This window comes from Diabrotica virgifera, chromosome 6 (genome assembly GCF_917563875.1).
Source record: "Diabrotica virgifera virgifera chromosome 6, PGI_DIABVI_V3a".
In the NCBI taxonomy this organism is placed as follows: Eukaryota; Metazoa; Arthropoda; class Insecta; order Coleoptera; family Chrysomelidae; genus Diabrotica; species Diabrotica virgifera.
In genome coordinates this window covers 234,066,793-234,082,922 of record NC_065448.1, presented here as the reverse complement: position 1 = coordinate 234,082,922, position 16,130 = coordinate 234,066,793, and the positions used below count along the sequence as shown (strand labels likewise).

Sequence of the window (16,130 nt, the reverse complement as noted above, 5' to 3'; positions counted from 1 at the left end):
AACATGAAGAAATTCATAATACTATATTTGCTTACTCTTTATTTTTGTATTATTAATCTATATCAAATAATTAATTACTGTAGTAAACATTTATCACCAATAAATATATATTATCAGAAAAAGAATAACATTACAAAAATTTTTTGACACATTCTTACGTAGCGAAAAATTGTACGGTGAGGTAGTAGTCACATCCATTTACTTTCAGTATTAACTTATAATAGTTTAGACTTTGTTTTGACTAGAAATTTTTTATTTGATTCGTATGCATATCATCGATGACGCATGGGTATTCTTTCATTTTTCCGACGAATTTACCATCGAAAAGATAACAGTACAACATAGAACAGAAATTATGACAAAAAAACAGTAGGTATTTGTGTGAAGACACCAGCTAAATTGTTCAGTTGATCCCAAATGGTCAGTAAAATTGTCTTTGAAATTATTTTTGGACTCTGATTTGTCTCAAACATTTGTTCATTTTGGGACACTTGATTGGCATTTCTGAGGCTGTCGCCACCTTCCATTGTTTAGCCAACGTCTTCAGTGATTTTTATTCTGCCATTTCATTCTCAAAGGTCTCGTCTTTCCAAGACAACATCCACTTCATTCCTCCTGTAATGTGAATAGTCGCATGTTAGATTCTATTTCAAAATACGAATTTAAATACGAATTTACAACAAATTTTTATTTTATAGTATTTTTATTTACTTGTGATGTTATGAATATTATTTCTAACAATTATTAAAGCTAATTGGCTCTCCCCAAAGCCATAAATTCCACAAAAAGAAGAAGAAGAAGAAGAAGAAGAAGAGGAAGAAGAAGAAGAAGAAGAAAAAGAAGAAGAAGAAGAAGAAAAAGAATAAGAAGAAGAAAAAGAAAAAAATCCTACGCATTACTACACCTTTCCTCGAGACACTTACGAAATTTTTTCAAAATTGCAAAATTTTTCATCAAGTTATTAAATTATTAATTAAAATATTTTGAGTATTTATTGCCGGTTTTAACCCTTACCTTATAATTTTTCATAGTTTTCTGGGAACTGCGTTATATGCCTTCTTTTAAATTGATGAATGCCACTTGTAACGGTGTATTTTGTCATTCGTTCTCAATTAAATGTGGGAGTGTATAATATATGATCTATGCAGCACCTTCTTCCAGTAAATCCTGCCTAATCATCTCCAATTTTATTTGAGATCAATTTCCTTCCCATAAATGCTACTACAATAATTATCTTATAACTTTCGTATTTCTTCCATTTTCCCTGTTTGTGTCCAGGTAATAATATGTGTTTTGGGCCATCATTCTGGTATTTCGTTCACATTTATAACGTCACTAAACATTTCGTTTTCGATAATTTCTCTGTTCCGTATTGAATTAATTAATTTTCATTGTTTTAATATTCATTAATTCAGATTGGCTCTACCCCTGATTTTTTGTTATTTAGAGTTCTTATGGAATTCTTTACTTCATTTTTAATAGTAGCTCAATCCGTTCTTAATTTTGATTTCGTTGTTGTTCATATTCTGATTGTATATTTGAAATCTAGGCGCTTTTCTGTGTGTATGTAGTTCTTTACATTATTTTTTCGACTCTTTTTCTGATACATATTGTATAATATGGACTTTTTCCTAAAGATTTCAATATCATAATGAATGAATTAATTAAATTTCAATATCAGGTCATAATGAACTTCAAGATTATTGTATTCAAAACTGGACTTTATCAGGACTGATAATTTTTGTAACAAATAGTATAAATATACGTAAATTTTTGTAGGTTATTAGAGTATCAAGGTACGTCCACACACAATGAAAAAAATTACACTCTTCTTCTGCGCCATTATCTTGGCTTCGGTAAATAGTCTTTTATGTATAACATATATTTTAAAAACACACTGATATAAAATTTGGGTGATTTGGGCGCTGATAGAGCGTTCCAACCGCCGAAACCTATTGTGTATGCACACAATTTTTTTTCTCAGTGTATTTCTGTATTTTCCGTCATTAAGTATTCAGTTTTTTTAGGCTTATTTCCATCCCATTCTTTCTCATTATAAAACTGATATCATCTTCGCCTTCATCAATATTTGGTCATCAGCCAAATTTATATATTCGTTTCTTATTGGTTCACCCATTCCTTCGCACATTCTTTTCCATCGTTTCAGGGTTTTTCTCTGGGAATATTTTGAACAGAGTAAGAGATGTGGATCAGCCCCGTAGAAGTCTCTTTGTCGTCTTAAATGGACTGTATATTCTATTGCCCGTTTTGACAGCTACTTCGTAATTCTTGTAGAGCGCTTTTACTGCTTTTATTAACCTTCGTCGGGCGGCAACAGGTACAATAGTACCTTTTGAGTTTTTAAATTGTGATAACTTTTTTTTGTTAAAGAGATAGGGACTTGAAATTTTGTGACTCTCTACATTTATCCAGTAGATTACGTCAGCCAAATATAACAAAGAAATCTTTATTCAGTTCCCAGCAGGGGGCTTAAATTGTTCCTACCCCCATAAACAACGGCATAGGTACATTTGTACCTTGTATTTTTTTTAAATGAATGTTATAAAATATCAATACATTTTGTATTTAAATGAGTTTATTTGAACCAAAATACAAAAATGAATGTTGTGTGTGTGTGTGTGAGAGAGAGATCCTGGCATCAGACAAAATCTATTTGCCACAAAACATGTAAATTCTTAATTACATTAAATTTTCATATTGTCTATTTCTAAACTATACCGCTATTTTTGAATTTCTGATAAAATTAATGATGGAATCTAGTACCGCTTTATCTGAGGAAGAAAGGACAGCTGTAATATTTAGTGGCAATGGACACTCGTGATGAATTAGTTCTTGATACAGAATTGAAGAAGATTGAGAGTTCAGAGGACATTCTAGAAATGTATGAATTAGATCACCAATGGATATATTGTCACAACTACAGACAAGAGATTTAAGTATTCCAATTTTATATAAGTGCGATGGAAAGCGAGCATGGTTCAATTTTAAACGAGTCAATACTGACGTGTGTGCTCTATTATAATTAAAGGTGAAATGAGGAATGTTTTTTGGAAGTGTAGGGTGAATTCTGAAATAATGGTTTGTAGATTTATTTGCAATTCTTTTGTAATCAGTTTCCCATTTCTTTCTGATATTAGGTTTGAGAGCATTATTCAAATCTTCTAAATTAAATACTTTGTCAATATGGTGGCAACTGTGACTACTTTTTACGGCTATATCCGCAATTTCATTACCTTCGACTCTGCAATGTTCTTTCGTCCAAATAAACGAAACAGTCACATTAATTTCTTTAAGATCCATAATTAATTTTTTAATGTTCAAAATTAAGGCATTTCGGAATTGGTTTATTGGGTGACCGCTAATAGCTTTTAATGCTGATTTTGAGTCTGAAATGATTGCCACATTCGTGCATGTTTGAGTTGCACACCATTTTAGTGCCTTTTCAATAGCAAAGGACTTGGCGGTAAAAATGGAAAAATAATTTGAGATTCTGTACTTTTCAATATGATTTATATTTGAAACAAAAAATGCCGAACCTGTATTTAGCTCCGTTTTTGACCCATCTGTATATATTTTAGTTAAGTTCGACCCGAGACCATTCACAATGGATTTTATCATGGATTGGTTTAAGATATTACAATCTAAATAGCGAGGGAATATGGTGATAGGTTTGTCAATTATAGAATCGAAACTGTGTGCATACAATGGTATTTGATTAAATTTAACAATATCATTTTGAAATAAGTTTGTACCAATAAATGCATCTGCCAAAGGATGAGAGTTTTTCTTTTTCCAATAATGATTTGTCAAATTCTCAATTACAAGAAAGTTAATTTTTGCGATCAAATCACTGTTGTAACATCTATATTTTAATAGACTTTTATTTGCTAAAAACTGTCTTCGAATACTAAGAGGAAGTTCTTGAGACTCTGCCAGAATGGCATGATTTGGTGAAGATGCCATGGCTCCCAGACATATTTTCAGAGCTCTATATTGTATTCGATCAAGAGTAAGTTGGTTCGTATTGGAGGTAGAACCATAGAGAGTACACCCATAATCCAAAATCGAGCGAATATAAGACTTGTAGAACATTAAGGAAATTTGTTTATCCGCGCCCCAGCTCTGTTTGGAGAGGAAGCGCAGAAGATTAATTCCCTTTTCACATCTTTGTTTGACATACTTAATGTGACTGGTCCATAGAAGTTTACTATCTATAATTATACCTGAATACTTATGTTCTTTTACAAGAATGAATAATATACAATTTTACAAGAATGAATAATAAATACTTATACAAAAATGAATGTTAGTGTAGATCTTCGCAACACATATATGTCGTTTTAGACAAAGAATGTGTGTCGCACATAGATAGAAAATATACTACACTTTTTCTCGTTTTAAGTTGTTTTTTCGGTTCGTTTTGATAAACATGGCAACTTCCGGTTATTGGAGTATATCCACGAATGCTGTGAGATACTTGAGGAAGAGTATCTACAGCAAGACAAAGATCTTTAGAAAGATCATTCAAAAACTTCTTGCGTTGGTCCTTTGTTTTTTGTAATGGATTGTGCTCCCGATATCGATATAATGTAGGATGCTAGGCCAGTGACGTCAATCATATTATAAAAAAAGGCCAAGAGCCAAAACAATTTTAGACGTTTGACCGTATACTCACCCAGCATTTTATCGATGGTATCAACATCCCTTTAGTTTTACTCTAAGACTTAATCATTTCCGGCTACTCGTCCTGTTATATGCATGGACGCGAGTAACACTACTGCTTTGTTTTTCTTTAGCAAATAAGAGCATTCATGATTGTATGCAAGATTTGTGGAACCAGCTATTGGAATATAGCTATTGTCTTGCTTGCTTTCATATTGATGAGTAGAAATCTCTTATTTTTTTTAATTGAGCCCACTAACCTCATATGACATCAATTCTAGACTTTAGCTAGTTCAAAACTGGTAAAAAGTTATCTGTGATAATACTTCGCCCAAAACCTTTAGAAGACCTGACCAGATCCAAAACTGTTCTTTCGCCAACATTAAATTGTCGGGAACCATTTGCTCTTTTTCAAATATAAAGGTGAATTTGTATGGAATTTAATGGATTACAAACCCAAAATACCATGTATAGTGGGTTTGTGAGATATACAGGGTGTCCCGAAAAGATTGGTCATAAATTATACCGCACACTCTGCGGTCAAAAATAGTTCGATTGAACCTAATTTACCTTAGTAAAAATGTGCTCATAAAAAAAGTTACAGCCCTTTGAAGTTACAAAATGAAAATCGATTTTTTTCAATATATCGAAAACTATTGGAGATTTTTTATTGAAAATTGACATGTATTATTCTTATGGTCGTAACATCTTAAAACAAAATTACAAACAAAATTACAGTGAAGTTTGTCCACCCCATAAATATTTTATGGAGGTTTGGTTCCCTTAAACCCCCCCCCCCCATACTTTTGTATACGTTCCAATTAGTTCATTATTGTGGTATGATTAGTTAAACACAACGTTTTTAAAACCTTTTTGCCTCTTATTATTTTTTCAATAAGTCAGTTTTTATCGAGATGCGGCTTCTTTTTCATATATTTACATAAAAATTCTATGGGGGTTTTGTTCCTTTAAACCCCCCAAATGTTTGTGTACGTTCCAATTACACTATTATTGTGGTACCATTAGTTAAACACAGTGTTTTTAAAACTTTTTTGTCTCTTAGTCTTTTTTTGACAAATCACCTTTTATCGAGGTATGGCTTCTTTTTCAAAATATACCTAAAAATGTAAATTATAAATACATTTTCAGATTATTAACAGGTCTCTATAATCGTACAAATTTGTGGTGGATTCGACAAATATTCAAAATAGGTCGATAAACACTGGCTTATCAAAAAAGTACTAAGAGGCAAAAAAGTTTTAAAAACATTTTGTTTAACTAATGGTGTCACAATAATAATTTAATTGGAACGTACACAAAAGTTTGGGGGGGGTTTAAAAGAACAAAACCCCCTTAAAATTTTTATGAGGTGCACAAATTTCACTTTAATTTTTTTTTAAGATGTTGCTGCTATAAAAATGCCACACGTCCATTTTCAATGAAAAATCTCGAAGGGTTTTCGATATATGAAAAAAAAAATCGATTTTCATTTTGTAACTTCAAAGGGCTGTAAATTTTTTGTGTGCACTATTCTACATAGGTAAGTGAGGTTCAATCAACATATTTTTGACCCGAGAATCTGTGGTATAATTTATGACCATTCTTTTCGGGACACCCTGTATATTGTGTAAATTGTGTGCGGCCTCTAAACGGAAACAGTTTTTCATCTATGGTTATGCATTTTGATGGTTTGTAGCCTTGTTGCACATTTTTATTCAACATTGTTCAAGTATCTCGTATGAGTGCAGTTTTATCGGCTTTTTTGAGTTATTGGCCAGTATTTTCGTTGTCAAATCTTATAAATCTTAGCATGAGAAAGGATCACGAGACATTGCTGCACGTACTAGTGGCAGAGACTCCATATTCCACATCTCTCACAAGTTTTCTTTGTTGATTCTATTCTATGTATACCTCTGCAGTCGGCATTTCGGTAAACTAAATTTAAAATTATTATTACTCATGATAATTTTGACGTATACACGTATTGACAAAAACCAAATAACTAAATGTGGATGAAATCTATTATGTCTCCAATTAAAATACAAGACAATGTTACCCTTCCTAGAATTTTTTTACGACCACTATTTCCAAGTTTATTGTTGCAGTAATTTCAATAATTTACGATATATATAACAGGGGTCACTTAAAAGCGGCTTCTAATCTTTGTTTGTAAATGCGTAGAAGAACCAATTGCCGAATATTACTATTTATTTATTGCAATATTAAACAAGTTTTAACCAGTTATGCTAGTAATAAGTAACATTACCTTAAAACTAACAAAGATTTTCCTTTAGATGAAGGAATTTTTAAGAAAATATATAACAGGTACAATTGTACCTATGCCGTCTGTTACCGGTGTACCAAGGTTAATTATAGTGGAACTTCGATATCTTCACGACGATCTACAAAATTTGGTCGGATCTATTTTTGGCCATTATTTTTTTCTATTAGGTGTTCGACCATGTAAATATGATCTAAGCATGCTTTTCCCGCTGTAAACCCTGCCTTGTCCTTTTATACAATTTCCAATAATTCTCTTTATGTGGTCAGTCCATCTACTCAGTGGCTTGTCTCTTCTTCTTTACGCTTCGTACCTCGTATATATTTTGTTATTTTTTTAGGTTGCCGCTTTGCCAAACAAAGTAGCTGACGATAATTTCATCGACGACGTCAAAAAGATCGTCCACACGATTGAAGGCCTCATTGATGAGCTTTTCACTACAGGTCCAAATTTCATCGGAACTTTCGCTGACAAGTACCATTGGTACCTCACTAAAGTCTTAAACTATACAAGAACGGCTATTACAAGAGCTTTAGAAGCACTTGAACCTATTTTAAATCAAATCGCTGCACGTGAGTACCTATATGTAGATTTAATATGACTTTGTAAGCAAACCAATTAGCAGAATGTAACAGGCTTTGGTTTCTAATACTAAAACAAGAAGTCAAAAACAAGAACATACCAACAATAGCGGAATAAGGGAAGTTGACCAAGAAACCATTGAAAATCTCATAGACAAAACATATGCAACACACAACACAACCATGAACAAAATTAAAAATTAAATTTTTTCAAGAATCTCATCTACGATATACAGAGTGAGTTTTATGTATGGAAATACTCAATTATCTCTGAAACGGCTTGCACGATTTTTATAGGTTTTAGTGGGTAAGGGTTTTCTAATACGGTCGATATTATAGTGGTAATTACATTGTTGTTAGTTCTTCCGTTTTTCTGGAAATCTAATGAACTTTCTTATTTCAAATGGAACACCCTGTATATTTTTTACGTTTTGAAGTCCTTAAGAAATAATGATTATTTTTCATGTTACATTTCCTATACCTAAATGCCATACTTTAGGAGTTACTGCAAAATTTATTTAAAAAAAAAATTAAACAAATTATAAAAGTCAATTTTTGTCGGCCAGGATACATACCATTTTAGGTTCTTTGGATCATTGGGAACAAAAAAGGTCTCTTATAATTTTTCTCTAAAGTTAATCCTTTTCGAGGTATAAACATTTTAAAATTGAAAAAAAAAACACGAAAAATGACGATTTTCAAGGTTCAAAAACACAAATAAAAATATTATTTTTGAAACTACAAAGAAAAGTTTAAGCTTAAACCTTTTTTTATCAGCTACTGATAAGCAATTTGAGGTTGTTTTATTATAAAACATTGTTTTTTAATTGTTAATGTATCCTGATCGCCCTTCCTCTCACATCCACTTTATTAATAATTAAGAAACAATGTTTTATAAAAAAACAACCCCAAATCACTTATCGGTAGCTGATAAAAAAAGGTGTGAACTTGAATATAGGCACTTCGTAGTTTCAAAAATAATATTTTTTATTTGTGTTTTTAAACCTCGAAAATCGTCATTTTTCGTGTTTTTTTTTTCAGTTTTAAATTGTTTATAACTCGAAAACGATTAACTTTAGAGAAAAATTAAAAAAGACCTTTTTTGTTCCCAATGATCCAAGGAATCTAAAATGATGTGTAAACTGGCCGACAAAAATTGACTTTTATAATTTGTTTAATTTTTTTATAAATTTAGCAGTAATTCAGAAATTATGGCATTTAGGTATAGGGAATATAACATGGAAAATAATCAGTATTTGTTAAGTACTTCAAAACATAAAAATATACAAGGTGTTCCATTTGAAATAAGAAAGTTCATTAGATTTCCAGAAAAACGGAAGATCTGACAACAATGTAATTACCACTACAATATCGGTCGCATTAGAAAACCCCTACCCACCAAAATCTAAAAAATCGTGCAAGCCGTTTCCGAGATAACTGAGTGTTTCCATACATAAAACCCACTCTGTGTATTAGGTACGCAAATAAACTAACATAAAATAACACACAAAAACAGTCAGGATTTTATACTCCTAGGGCAAGAACATCATTGTTCAACAATTTTTTTTTTCAACCTCCGATTACCATAGTCCATGAGATCGAGACCAAAATTTCATTGTATGAAAAGAAATATATAATCTAAATAATTCAGGTTGTAAAATCTTCCCAGAATTGTTCATAAGAATTTTCTTTTTCTTTTTTTCGAGAACGATTTCTGAAGTGGAAATCGAAACTTCAGAATATTAGTTAATTAAATTACATCAGTAATTGTGACTAAATCCAATATAAACATCATTCTTAAAAAAACTTAAATTTAAAAGAAATTAAATTAAAATAAATTAAAAATACATTAATATGAAATAAAATAAATTCAAATAAAATAAAATAAATAACTAAATTATAATAAATGTTTCTATATTCAAAATTCTGCAAATCCTTTTCAAAAAAATTATTTCAGAATTTTTTTATATTGTTTTTTTTTTAATTGTTTTTAGAAAGCACTGATTCTGTAAAGAAATTGATTTCTTGCATCGAAGAACAAGAAAATGGCATCATGGCACTTCGCGTCAATTTCGTAGCAGGCGTCGGTAAATGCATAAAGGACGATCTCGTCGCTTTGGTTAAGACTGTCGCACCTTTGCTTAAAGATCTATCTGGTATCCATGAAGAGGCCAAAAAAGCCGCCAACGAAATTGATCAATGCCAAGGAACTGATCAACAAGCTCTTCTCTGTGTTGTTCAGGTGAGTAAACTTTTTGTTAAGTTTGCGGTAACTGGCTATATTATTATTATTATTATTATACATAAACAAGGGCAGAGGGACAAGTCCCTATTATGCCCAAAAACAAAGAAATTACATAAGTAACCTACTAGTAAATACAATAAAAAAAAAAAAACAACAAAAAAAAGATACAATTTGGGTTTACATAAAAAAATATTTTAACTATAATAGAAAACTGTCAAGTCTGTTTTTAAATGTGTTGGTAGAGGGGGCTGAGACAATGTTATCATCCAGGTTATTCCAAATATCGAAAATTTGGTAAAAAATTCTGTTTTGGTCTCGTACAAAAGTTCTCTTTTTTCAGTTTAAATTGGTGACCTCTAAGGCGTTCATCTTGATTGATTGTAAAAATTTCGTCGAGATTTCCGAAATTAAATTTTAATATTTTAAATGTGGTTATTAAGTCGCCGCGTTGTCGGCGAAGTCCAAAAGAAGTTAGGTGGGCCATACTGAGCCTTTCTTCATAGGAAGGTCTTCTCAGTCCCAATGGAATTCGAGTGGCTTTTCTTTGGACGTTTTCCAACAAAATTTTGTCTCGAACCAAATCAGGATACCACGTTGGGCCAGCATATTCAAGAATCGGTCTTATGTAAATAGTGTAAAGTTTACAGAATGACTGCATTGAAGCTCTCGAAAAACACCTCCGAATAAGATATAGTCTGGAGTTCGCACGTTTACAAATAGACTGAATATGGTCGGACCACGTTAGGCTGCTGTTTACAATAACACCGAGGTCGTTATACGAGAACACTGAATCTAATGGTTGTCCGTTAACGAAGTACGGCACAAGTGGATTGTTTTTACCAATTCTAAGCACTACACATTTTTCTGTGTTTAAGGGTAGTAACCACTGGGAACACCAAGTAAAAATAGATTTCAAGTCTCTTTGGAGGGCTAACTGGTTTGTGATAGGATTGGCATATATTTTTGTGTCATCAGCATATAACGATATTTTACTTGAAACATAGGAAGGAACATCGCTGGTATAAACCGTAAAAAGCAGAGGTCCAAGGACAGAACCCTGCGGCACTCCACTTTCCACTAACCTGTCCTGTGAGAAAGATTCGCCAACTCTAACTTTGTAATGTCGATCTGTCAGGAAATCATCAATCCAACATAATAAAGTACCGCGAACTCCGAAATGTTCTAGCTTATGTAGAAGTCTGCGCTTAGGAACACGGTCAAAGGCTTTAGAGAAATCTAGATAAACAACGTCGACCGGCTGTGAACTGTTAATAGATGACGTCCAGTCGTTAACACAATGTAGGAGATTGGTTAGAGTAGAGCGACCAGAAACAAATCCATGTTGTTGTGTTGGAATAACATTTTCTTGGAGAAGGAATTTAGTCATCTCCTCGGAAACAATGGCTTCCATGACTTTGCTAACTACTGGTAGTAAGCTAATCGGACGATAATTGTTGGGATCGAGTTTGTTGCCTTTTTTAAAAATAGGAGTGACCGATGCTAATTTCCAATTAGGGGGTAAGGAATTCTGGATAAAAGAAGTCTGCATAATTAACGTTAAAGGTATTGCAAGTGTATCTGCGCATCTTTTTAATAGTTTTGGTGTTAAACCATCTAAACCAGGTGAAGCGGATGTGCGAAGTTTCATTAAGTGCTGTTTGACATGATCCACTGTAAATTCGACTTGCCGTAAGGATGCACCGACACGGTTACACCTAATAGGAGGTAGATTACCACCATTCGATTCTTTAGTAAAAACCTGTGAAAATGCTAAAGATAGAGTTTCAGAAGAATCTTTGTCAGAAGAGCATAAAGTCTGATTAGGTTTTTGAAGTAGAGGAATGGAAACTTTATATTGGATATATATTGAATAAATATATTGGATACCTTGGAGCAATTAAATTGTAACGTAGAAAGTCACGGCGCAATTTGATCTAGGATCGAGTAGGCTAGAGCCGCTTTTAGAAGGATATCCAAGGTGTTGTGTAACACAGACCTAAAATTGGCATTGAGGATTCGCCTACTTCGCTGCTACGTGTTCTCGGTCTTACTTTATGGTATCGAGTCCTGAAGTGTGAATAAAATCGATCTAAATCGCCTTGAGGCTGTCGAAATGTGGTGCTTTAGAAGAATTTTAAAAGTTTCCTGGGTGGAGAAGATTCGAAACTCCACAATATGTACTAGAACGTCTCAGCAAGACTACTGAGATTATAAAAAGCATCAAGCAGAGGAAGCTGGAGTATTTGGGACATGTAATGAGAGGTCCCAAATATAGGTTGCTACAAAATATTATGCAAGGAAAAATAGTCCAGGTCGACGAAGAATCTCATGGTTGAAGAACTTGCGAGATTGGTATGGTGTTGATACAAACATGCTATTTAGGGTGGCAGTGAATAAAATTAAGATAGCTATGATGGTAACCCACGTTCTGAAAAGACATGGTTCATGAAGAAGAAGAAGGCTATATATTCTTCTGCTTCTTCTTATTTTTCTATCATTGATTTTTGGACATAATTCTCTTCGAACTGCCTTTATAGATCGCTATCCTGAGAAATATACTTCCAACTTATTTTGCCTTCTCTTTTGATGTTATTTTGTTGTTTTGGTAAAGGTTTTTAATAGTTTTTATAATATCTAAAAGAACTTCTCTATTATACACTAGATGAGTTACATCTTTGAGTTTTACTTTGTCATTATATGCTTTCTTAACGTCAATGAGACATAAAAACGCTGGTCCATTATACTCTAGTGATTTCTCAGTAATTTGCTTATTGCACCTGTACACGATATTTCAGTACGGAAACCCGATTGTTAATCTGCTGAACGTATTCCTCATTCATTAGTGCTTGTAGAATTTGAGTTGTAAGTTTTGGGATAGTATTTCGGTTTCCATTCTTCCGGTATTTTTTTGTGTTTAATAATTTTGTTAACTAATAGTTGGAAAACTAAAGTTGAATAAAAGGAAGCGAAAGTAGCAGTAGCAAAAGCCAAAGCAGAAGCGTATTCAAAACTATACGATCAACTTGATACCAGGGAATGCGAAACGAAGATATATAAAGTAGCCAAACAGAGAGCAAAGAAAGCAAAAGATTTTAATCAGATTAGATATAACCGAGATGAAAATAATAAAATACTAGTTCACGAAAGGGATGTCAAAAAGAGATGGAGAAAGTACTTTGACAACTTATTAAATGAAGAATTTGACAGACAGCCTGTAGAGTCAACGGAGACAGTAGCAGCAATGGTCACCAAAATAACAAAAGAGGAAGTGGCTCAAGCGCTTAAAAAAATAAAGAAAGGAAAAGCGGTAGGACCAGACGATATTCCTGGGGAAGTATGGAGAGCATTGGGAGAGACAGGAACAAGGTGGCTAGCAGGTATATTTAATAGAATTATGTATAACAGGTACCAGTATACTGGTACCTGTTTAAAAAACAAGGGAGATATACAACAATGTACAAACTACAGGGCTATAAAACTGCTTAGCTACACCATGAAAATATGGGAAAGAGTAATTGATAGACGGATACGTGAAGAAACCGAAATATCCGAGAATGAATTTGGCTTTATGCAGGGCAGATCAACAACAGATGCAGTTTCATTATAAGTCAGTTGATGGAAAAATATAAGAGTAAAGAAACAAACGCTCATTTGGTATTCATTGATCTCGAGAAAGCATACGATAGAGTTCCTCGAGAGATTCTGTGGTGGGCACTCAATAAGAAAGGAGTCCCTGGTGAATATGTAAAGATTGTGAGGGATATGTATGAGGGAGTAACGACTAATGTTAGGACAGGTGTGGGAGAGACTGATAAATTTCATGTGAAAGTAGGATTGCACCAAGGCTCTGTGCTTCGTCCGTATTTATTCTCATTAGTTTTGGACCAGATAACAGCGAAACTGCAGGGTAACATTCCATGGTGCTTAATGTATGCTGATGATGTTGTGTTAGTAAGAAATAGTGAAAGAGATTTAGAACAAAAACTGGAACAGTGGAGGCAATCTCTGGAAGAAAAAGTTTAAAACTTAGTAGGATAAAAACAGAGTATTTGGAATGTTCATTTAAAGATGGAGTTACTACAAATAAAATGGTATCTTTGGATGGTGAACTGATTGTAAAAAGCAATAGTTTTAAGTACCTGGGATCGGTATTACAGAGTAATGGAGAAATAGATGGAGATGCATGAAGTAGAATTAGGGCTGAATGGATGAAGTACAAAGAAGCGAGTGGTGTTTTGTGTGACAGAAAAATTCCAATGAAGCTGAAGGTAAAATTCTATAAAACAGCAATAAGACCGGCTATGATGTACGGAACTGAATGTTGGGCATTGAAGAAGAAAGAGGAACAACGAATGCATGTGGCGGAAATGAGAATGCTTAGATGGATGAGTAGAGTGACAAAGAAGGATAACATTAGAAATGAGTGTATTAGGGGAAGTCTAGGTGTGGCACCAATTGATGCCAAAATGAGAGAGCATAGGTTAAGATGGTTTGGTCATGTTCAACGTCGAGACGTTAATCACCCAATACGAAGAATAGCTGAAGTGCAGATTCCTGGAAGGAGTAGGAGAGGAAGACCCAAGAAGACCTGGGGAGAGACGATAAGGTAGGACATGTTCGTAAAAGTGATTGACATTGATATGACCTAAGATAGAATTGTGTGGAGAAATGCAATTAGGGAAGCCGACCCCGCATAGGGATAAGGCAAGGAGAATGATGATGATAATGCATTTTGTTAACTAATACTGTTTATTGTTCTGCCACTGCTACTCCACAATATTTCAGAAATTTGTTTGGTATTCCATCTTTACCTCCAGATTTTCTGTTCTTAATATTTTCAAATGTTTTTGGAACTTCCTTTCGAAATTATAACAGTAAAATGAATACAGTTCGAAAACCAAAACTAATGTGGCTCTAATTATTTACTGTTTTTGCCAAAATAAGCCTGTATAACAAATTGTAATAAAACAAAAAAATTACAATGGTTAAAATGATTTCTAGCCACTTAGTAAATACTTTCTAATTACAGTCTAATCATTTTTTCAGGTTATCTCAGATATACTTAAGGTTGCAACAAAGGTGCCCGATGCTGTGAAAAACGATTTTCAACCTGTCGTTGATGCTGCTAATGCTTTTGCTGTATCAGGCAAGCAATGCGTTGCCAGTCAAGTAGATCCCTTTTGTACCAGCGCTGGAAAACTCTTAAATAAAGTGATCATTTGTGCAACTTCTTAAATTGTAAGACGCTGTTTTATTAAATAAATAAAATAAAGAACTTAGATATCATTTTAATAAGAGTTCATATCATAGTCAGTGAATATGCTCTATTTAGATCAGATATTTCCCGGACGACGGATTGGTAGATTAGGTAGTATTTAAGAGCCTCTTCGTTCACCCGACTTGAACCCTAAAGAATATCAAAAATGAATAACCATTTTCAATTTCTCTGCATTACAAAACTACAGCCGCATCATTATTCCAGTTCAATCAGAGAGTGCAGCAAGCACCTCTACCGGTTTCGAAGCTTATTAGTCTCTCATCAGGAGGCACATATGCTGCTCTCTCTGACCTAAACAGGACAAACCCCGGCGTGCAGTTACGGATTGTAACGAACGAAATGGCAGGGATGCCCTAGCGGCAACTGCTAGCAAAAGACTAAGTTTCAATCCAATAGCACATAAAATAATATTAAAAATATTACTCTATGTCCCACCAGATTGAAAGCAATGGGAACCTTCTCTGGTTACACCTCCGACGCTTCTAAAATTTGCAAGCCATAACGGATGCTGAGACTAAAGAAGATGAGGGAATTTTACATTTTATAATTCACGTCCCATCTGCTCAGCACGGTAAAGTTCCAACGAGAATGGTTCCCTTCGTACTCCAAGCAGAGTAAACATGTATATAAAAAATGAATAACCATTTTCAATATATTGTGGCTGTAGTTTCGTGTTGCAACGAAATTGAAAATGGTTATTCATTTTTTATTTACATGTTTACTCTAATTGGAGTACGAAGGGACCATTCTCGTTGGAACTTTACCACGCTGAGCAGATGGGACGTGAATTATAAATTGTAAAATTCCCTCATCTTCTTTATTCTCAGCATCCGTTTTGATTAGCAAATTTTAGAAGCCTCGGAGGTGTAACCAGAGAAGGTTCCCATTGCTTTCAATCTGGTGGGATGTAGAGTAATATTTTTAATATTATTTTATGTACTATTAGATTGAAGAGTTGTTCTTCTCCTAAAGATTATTTTTATTGGGGCTACTTGAAATGCAGAATTTATAAAAATAAACCAGCAAATGTGTAAAGCTAGATCAAAGATTTATCTATAAATT

General features: G+C 33.4%; 2 protein-coding genes across 4 annotated transcripts in view; one reads left to right on the top strand and one right to left on the bottom strand.

The window, feature by feature from the left end:
• LOC126887302 (chondroitin sulfate N-acetylgalactosaminyltransferase 2) overlaps window positions 1–16,130 on the bottom strand; it is a 1,014,890-nt gene that overhangs the window by 243,713 nt on the left and 755,047 nt on the right. The gene's annotated exons all lie outside the window — the stretch shown is intronic.
• Window positions 1,750–15,069, top strand: LOC126887307 (uncharacterized). The gene is made up of 4 exons (XM_050654734.1): window positions 1,750–1,856; window positions 7,305–7,536; window positions 9,540–9,787; window positions 14,837–15,069. The coding sequence occupies exons 1-4, from the start codon at window positions 1,812–1,814 to the stop codon at window positions 15,023–15,025; spliced, it is 714 nt and encodes a 237-aa protein (XP_050510691.1). The 5' UTR covers window positions 1,750–1,811; the 3' UTR covers window positions 15,026–15,069.